This window comes from Myotis lucifugus, unplaced genomic scaffold (assembly GCF_000147115.1).
Source record: "Myotis lucifugus unplaced genomic scaffold, Myoluc2.0 scaffold_96, whole genome shotgun sequence".
NCBI lineage: Eukaryota > Metazoa > Chordata > Mammalia > Chiroptera > Vespertilionidae > Myotis > Myotis lucifugus.
The window spans coordinates 43561-51276 of NW_005871144.1; the positions used below are offsets into that span (position 1 = coordinate 43561).

The 7716-nt window shown below is 47.0% G+C and overlaps 1 protein-coding gene across 1 annotated transcript; it reads left to right on the plus strand.

Moving 5' to 3' along the window:
- Window positions 1-287: 287 nt before the first annotated feature.
- Window positions 288-4193, plus strand: PNRC1 (proline rich nuclear receptor coactivator 1). The gene is made up of 2 exons (XM_006091787.3): window positions 288-995; window positions 3103-4193. Exons 1-2 carry the CDS (start codon window positions 453-455, stop codon window positions 3544-3546), a joined length of 987 nt encoding a protein of 328 aa, XP_006091849.1. The 5' UTR covers window positions 288-452; the 3' UTR covers window positions 3547-4193.
- Window positions 4194-7716: the final 3523 nt, after the last annotated feature.

The following is a 7716-nucleotide window of genomic DNA, read 5'->3' on the forward strand; positions in this document are numbered from 1 at the left end:
AACTCAGCCTGACCTCTGCCTGCAAGGCGAGGTGCGGGGAGATAAGGAAGGAAAAGGGCGGGGGAGGAGGGGCGAGCGGAACCTCATTGTTCGCCGGGCCCACTCTTCCCGACAGGGCCGCGGGCGGCGCCTGCGCAGTGCGCGCTCTTTGTGCCCCGCTGCAGCAGGCTGCTTGTTTGTGTGTGTGTGTCTTTCAGAGGCGCTGGAGGCGGAGCCGCGGGCGTGGCTTGCCCCGTCGGGTTCTGATTGGGTTTTCGCGGGGAGGTGGGTGGGTGATGGGGCGGAGCTTCCGATAACAACACTCGGAGCTGGAGCGGAGGCTGTTCGTTGCTGCGCCGCCACCGCCCGTGTCCTCGTCCGCGCTCCGCTCGCCTCTCGGCAGCAGCCGTCGCCCTGTCCTCCGGCTTCGCTTGCTCCTCCTCCTCCTGCTGAACCATTTTCCTCCCAGAGCTATGACCGTCGTCTCCGTCCCGCAGCGGGAGCCGCTGGTCCTGAGCGGCCGCCTGGCACCCCTCGGCTTTTCCGCCCGCGGTTACTTCGGGGCCCTCCCGATGGTGACCTCCGCTCCGCCGCCTTTACCGCGGATTCCGGACCCTCGGGCACTGCCCCCCACCCTCTTCCTCCCTCACTTCCTAGGGGGGGACGGTCCGTGTCTGACCCCTCAGTCTCGAGCCCCACCAGCACCTTTGCCCAACTGCAGTCTCGCCCCGGCGGGGGGCACCCCTCGGGCCGCTCCAAAGAAGCGACGAAAGAAGAAGGTGCGGGCCAGCCCGGCGGGGCAGCTGCCCAGCCGCTTCCACCAGTACCAGCAGCACCGGCCGAGCCTGGAGGGCGGGCGGAGCCCCTCCGCGGGCCCGAGCGGAGCGCAGGAAGCCCCGAGCCAGGCCGCCGCCTCAGCCCCGGGTCCTGCGGCTGCAACCCGAACTGAGGAAGCGAACCCTTTCCCCGGCCCGCTGCCTCCCACGACACCCGGCCAACCCTCGTTACGGAAGGAGGTGAGTGCCGCGAGGGGGCAGGGGACCGTTGGGGAATTCGGCCCTTAGACGGCCGCAGCCGGGCCCTGGGGCTGGGGCTCTGCTCTGCTCGTAGGGGGGTCGGGCTGGGGGGCGGCTGTTTACTCGGGAGGGAAGTTTCCGTGACGCCTGCTCTGTTCTGCAGCGGGGGCCGGGGGGAGGGAGAGGCTCGCGGTGGCGCCGCTGATTGGCTCCCGAAGGCCAGCCAATGAGAGGAGCGGCTGCGCCCCAGCAACAGCCCCGATTTAGAAGGCTGGCGGCGTTCCAGGGGGTTTCAGCGTTCGGGGCGCGCGGTGGGGGAGGCGGGATGGGGCCCGGGGGTGACGTCAGCGCGCGCTACGTGCGGAGCGCTGGGGCGCTGATGAAGGAGGCGAGGCCGGGAGCGGGTGGCCGGGGGAGGGGTGGGGGCCTCCGGCACCGGTCGGCCGGCGCCGGGCGCGCACACTCACGCCGCCCGGGTGCGCCGTTGGGGATGGGCCGCGCAGGCTCGAGTCCCTGGGGCTGGCTCTCTGCTGAGCTGGGAGGGCGCCCATCCAACTGGGGCGCTGCCCCCTCGCGGGGCCGCCCTACTTAGCTGTGCTGTTTAACTTCCCAGAGTTGACTGCCGCGGCGGCACAGTTTCTCTTGCCGCTTTGAAACGATGTATTTTGTGCGCTAGTGTATCCGATGGACGGAATTTAGCGATGTCTGCCGTGTACTGTACGGGACTTCTTCGTGGAAGATGTTTTACTGTGTCCAAACTGAAATTCTCGGAAGAAGACTTATCCATTGAATCGACGTTATGCTGCCCAATTGTCATGCCCCTGGACTGCCAGAAAGTTGATTAAAAACCTCAGTGGGATTAAATCGTTAAAATGACTTGAAATTCACCTTTATATCAAAATAAAACGTTTTATTGACTCAGTTTCAAACTTTTTCACATTAATGAATTGAAAAGTCACTGCCATTTGTTGAAATGCTGTTGCTCTGAGAGATTTGCAGCTTATCTAGCGGTGCCCTTGGAAAAATTAAATTTGTTGGCGCCAATTCCTTAAATTATTTTAGATTGCTTTCAAGTTTTAAAATCCGATGGATGTTCTGAAATATTAGTGATAATGTAGCGAGTTTTTGTGCTTTGATTCCAGGTCAGTAAGACCCTTTCTCTTCCAGAATGATATTAAAGTAGGGACTCTATTAGCAGCTTCCCTTACGACATGGACTATGTTAACCAGTTCTTTCTATATTTGTGTCCTGCTTCCCTACCATATTTCAAGTGTTGGAAGGGCAACGTGATTAATGGATTACTTTATACTTGCCATCCAGCCATGCCTTCCTAGAAGGATCACTTGAGTTAAGAAAATAGAATTAGTGTGGCAGCGTTTTTGGAGCAGCTGTGAAACCAGAAAGTGTAGGGGACAGGCAAAAAACTTTTTCTGATTTGCTATACCTGGAAAAGATGACAGACTGGTATTATTTTAGTATTTGAGTTTTTATTTTAGTATTTAAATATCTGAAAAATTTTGTTTTCAGAAGCTAGGAGATAGTTTTTCTGGATACTTAATAACCATTATCAGAACACTTCCTCGCCTAAAATCTGACTTCTGCTAATAAAATTTTTATTCTGAATTAACTTTTTGACAGTACCTGTCTTAAAGGTAAATAGTATACCTATTAACATAGTTTTTATTTTTAAACAGACTCAACCAACCAAAATGAAAGCATTAGAAAATTTTTCTTGGCAACATCCTATTGTAAAAACACTGACCTTTGTCAGAAACAGGTTGGCATTACTCTTCCTTACAGTTATAGAAAGATGGACTGGGGGTTACTTTGGGTTTTTTACTTAGACATTTTAAAACTGGCTTATACATTGCATACTGGTAACAGTGGTGATCAACTATATCTTTAGTGGTATACAAACAGATATGTGCATGTTTGAACATCCAGTGATAAATGCAGCAAACATACGGTTTTAACCAAGACAGTGAACTAAAAGTTCAATGTAACTAAATATGTAACTATTTAAATATATATTAAATATATAATATGAGGCTTGTGACTGGTTTCTATCATGAGACTATATTCACTTTTATGTTCCTTGTCTTTATAGGTTTTAAAATCAAACATGGGAAAATCGGAGAAAATTACCATCCCCCACGGGCAGCTTGTTCATGGTATGCATTTGTGTGAACAACCAAAGATAAACAGACAGAAAAGCAAATATAACTTACCACTAACCAAGATCACCTCTGCAAAAAGAAATGAAAATAACTTTTGGCAGGATTCTGTTTCGTCTGATATAATTCAGAAGCAGGAAAAAAAGCCTTTTAAAAACACTGAGAACATTAAAAAAAAGCATTTGAAGAAATCGGCATTTCTAACTGAAATGAGCCAAAAGGAAAATTATGCTGGGGCAAAGTTTAGTGATCCACCTTCTCCTAGTGTTCTTCCAAAACCGCCTAGTCATTGGATGGGAAGCACTATTGAAAATTTCAACCAAAATAGGGAATTAATGGCAGTACACTTAAAAACTCTCCTAAAAGTTCAAACTTAGATCTCGGATTTCAGTATGTATGTAAAACATAGAGTTTCCAAAATCCCTGAATTCTTGAAAAAATTGGTATAGAAATGGAAATTTGCCTTGTTGTAACCTAGGAGGGCAAAAGATGGGTTTTAAAAAATTACAAACAGCTTGTATTATGTTTTATATTTTGTAAATACTGTATACCATGTATTATGTGTATATTGATACTTCAGAGGTACATTATAGTTTTGTTATGAAAGTATATGTATTTTGCCCTGCCCAAATGGTAGGTGTTTTGTATATATACAATGGAGAAAATTTTAAGTGTGTGCTAAGGCACATGGAAGACCAATTTATTTGCACAAGGTACTGAGAGATTTTTCAAGAAACAGCTGTCGAATCTCAAGGTGAAGATCTAAATGTGAACAGTTTACTAATGCACTACTGAAATTTAAATCTGTGGCACAATCATTGTAAACATGAGTTTGTCTGTTTCTCTAAATTGATTTCTGCCTTCTAATCTGTAATTACTGGAAAACTTCTCACGTTTACTAAACTTAATTTCTGGAATTTGGTTTATATCCATATCCAAATTTAAAATATCTCTTAATTTTAATGCCAACAAAATCGGTTGTAATCAAATTCTAAAATAATAATTTGGCCCTTCCTCCCCCTTTTATAGTCTTGACTCTTTGTGTGTGCCTGTTTTTCATGTTTGTGTGACTAGGAGGTGGACTTTCACTTTACTGGCTAAATGTGTTTAACTTTATACTAATTATCCATCCTCCATCTGGAATTTAGAGCATTCCATAATAGTACCTCTTAGGGGAGGAATTCCCCATTTTACAAATGGAAATGGTTGTGGTCAAAAGTAAAGCTGATTAGTTGATAACTTAGAATATATTTATATATGAACTGTTTCATAAAGTACTATTTCACTTGACCATACCATACATTTTTAGGGAAAGAAATGACACTTGTTTGGTTTGCTGGATTTATATTGGTGGTACTTGAACCAAAGCAAGCATAATTGATGTTAAAATAATAGATGGAGATTTGGATTCTGAAGCTTGCTTGAAGATAAATATGGCAGCTAACGTATTTTTGTTACAATTTAAACTGTCCTTTTACTTCGTAGTATGTAGTTTTTAGTTACAAAAAACTAAAGTTTATCTCAAAAAGGAATGTTTTTTTTTGAATGGGCAATATTTAGACATGAAAAGGAAAAAGGTGTTAAGAGGGTATATAGAGGATTCTATAAGGTAGAATAAAGGTGCTACCATCCTTACATTTTACCCTCAGACTATGCAAAACCAACAAAGGATGCTCACGTGGCCTGCAGAGTCTTAGGTCTTACCCTCCTGTGCCATTTGGTTCACATGGGAGAGGAGGAATTCACTTAACTTTCTGGCTGTACAAAGGTTGGTAGTGGTGTGGGCATCTTAACTTAGAATCACTATTGACTTGAGTAGTGAGAGAGTATAACGTGTTACAGCTGTCACAAAATCAGAATTAATAATTTGCTGTCTTGTAGATGCAGCTCATATGTAATTCAGCCAACCATTATTCTTTAGCACTGGCTTTGTTTTTTGTTTTGGGTTTTTTTTGTTAATTACCCGAGGGTATTTTTCCATTGATTTTTAGAGAGAGTGGAAGGGGGAGAGACAGAAACATCAATGTGAGAGAAACATGGATGTGAAACACTTGCCAATTAATTGGTTGCCTCCCACACATGCCCCAACCAGGGCCAGGATTGAGTCTACAGCTGAGGTATGTGTCCTTGATGAATACAACCTGGGACCTTTAAGTCTGAGGGCGGGTGCTCTATCCACTGAGCCAAAAACCAGCTAGGGCTGGCTTTATTCTTTTATGTATGTAGAGAAAGCTATACTTCATTATGTGTGTGTCACACACACATACATAGCTATATATAGCTGGCTTTAAAAATGTATTTAGAGAAGAAAGATACTCTTTTTTTAAAAATCTTTATTGTTGAAAGTATTGCATGTGTTTCCCTTCTTCCCCCATTGACTTCTAGCCCACCCCAGGCCTTCACCCTATTGTCAGTGACCATGGTTATGTATATGTGCATACAAGTTCTTTAGTTGATCTCTTCCCTATCTGCCACCCTCCCCGGCCGGCCTTCTGAGGTTTGACAGTCTGTTCAATGCTTCTATGTCTCTGGATCTGTTTTTGTTCATCAGTTTATTTTGTTCATTAGATTACACATATGAGTGAAATACTTCTTTCTCTGACTGGCTTATTTCACTTAGCATACTACTCTCTAGGTCCACCCATGCTGTTGCAAATGGTAAGAGTGCTTCCTTTATTACAGCTGCATAGTATTCCATTGTGTAAATGTACCACAGCTTTTTGTACCCACCCACCTGTTGATGGACACTTGGGTTGTTTCCAAATCTTAGCTATTTTAAATTGTGCTGCTATGAGCATAGTGGTGCACATATTCTTTCTGATTGCTGTTTCTGATTTCTTCGGGTATATTCCTAGAAGTGGAATCACTGGATCATGTGGGAGTTCCATTTTTAATTTTTTGAGGAAACTCCATACTGTTTTCCACAGTGGCTGCACCAGTCTGCATTCCCACCAGCAGTGTACTAGGTTCCCTTTCCTCCACATCCTCGTCAAAATTATTTTCTAGTAGGTGAGCTTTCAGCCTTGTAAAAGACTTTCTAAGGGAAGTGTTAACTGGTAAAAAGAAAGACTAAAATTCTTGAAGGCATGACATAAGGAAATAGACAAAGAGTGAAATTAACCGTACCTCTGCTACGCTTCCCATTGGCTAATCAGCGAGATATGCAAATTAACCACCAACAAAGATGGCAGCCGGCAGCCAAGCAGCTGGAGCGAACAGGAGGCTTGCTTGCTCCAGTGATGGAGGAAGCCAAGGTTCCCTGCCTGCCGCGGCCCAGCTCTGAGCTCTGAAAGCAACTAAGTTTCAATTATAGAAGCTAAACAAACCCCAGATGCCTGCTTTCAGCCGGCTGTGGCCTCAGAGCTGGGAGCGCCAGTGACGGCAACAATGTTTCAATTATAGAAGGTAAATAAATCCCAGAATAAAAGAAAAAAAGGAGAGGCTGGGAGCTTCAGCCGCCGGCGGGCTTGGCCAGCCTAAAAACTCTCAGCCCCTCATCCAGACTGGTCAGGCACCCCAGTGGGGACCCCCACCCTGAAGGGGGTGTGACCAGCTGCAAACAGCCATCAGCCTGTCACCCACGCTGGCCAGGCACCCAAGCGGGACCCCCACCCTGATCCGGGACACCCTTCAGGGCAAACCAGCCGGCCCCCACCCGTGCACCAGGCCTCTATCCTATATAGTAAAAGGGTAATATGCAAACTGACCCTAACAGCAGAAAGACTGGGAATGACTTGTCGCTATGACACACACTGACCACCAGGGGGCAGATGCTCAATGCAGGAGCTGCCCTCTGGTGGTCAGGGCGCTCTCACATGGGGAACTCTGCTCAGCCACAAGCCAGGCTGATGGCTGCCAGTACAGCAGTGGTGGTGGGAGCCTCTCCTGCCTCCTCAGCAGCGCTAAGGATGTCTGACTGCAGCTTAGGTCTGCTCCCCACTGGCAAGTGGACATCCCCCGAGGGCTGCCGGACTGCCAGAGGGATGTCAGATTGCCATCTTAGGCCCAATCCCCCGGGGAGCAGGCCTAAGCCAGCAGGTGGTCATTCCCCGAGGGGTCCCAGACTGTGAGAGGGCACAGGCCGGGTTGAGGGACCCCCCCACCCCAGTGCACAAATTTTTGTGCACCGGGCCTCTAGTCTATGTAATAAGAGCCTAAGCGGCCTTTACAGTGGAATGACCAGAACGACCAGTCGCTATGATGTGCACTGACCACCGGGGGGGCAGATGCTCAACGCAGGAGCTGCCTCCTGGTGGTCAGTGCGCTAAGCGCTGCTCGGCCAGAAGCCAGGCTCACAGCTGGCGAGTGTAGCAGCGATGGCTGGAGCCTCTCCTGCTTTTGCAGCAGAGCTAAGGAGCAGGCGGACATCACCCAAGGGGTCCCGGACTGCCACCGGGCCTCTAGTAAAGTAATAGATTTTATAGTTTGAAGAGTGAACAAAACGAATTAGGCTTCAGATAATACTTGGTGGAAAATATTAAAAGTTGAATAGTTTTGGTGTTACAGTAAAATACTATTTAGCAGCCTTAGTCCCTTCTAGCTGCTGT

Coding starts and splice junctions, on each gene's coding strand:
- PNRC1 (XM_006091787.3), top strand. CDS start 453: ATGACCGTCGTCTCCGTCCCGCAGCGGGAGCCGCTGGTCCTGAGCGGC. Junction 996..3,102: donor AACCCTCGTTACGGAAGGAG/GTGAGTGCCGCG, acceptor TTGTCTTTATAG/GTTTTAAAATCAAACATGGG.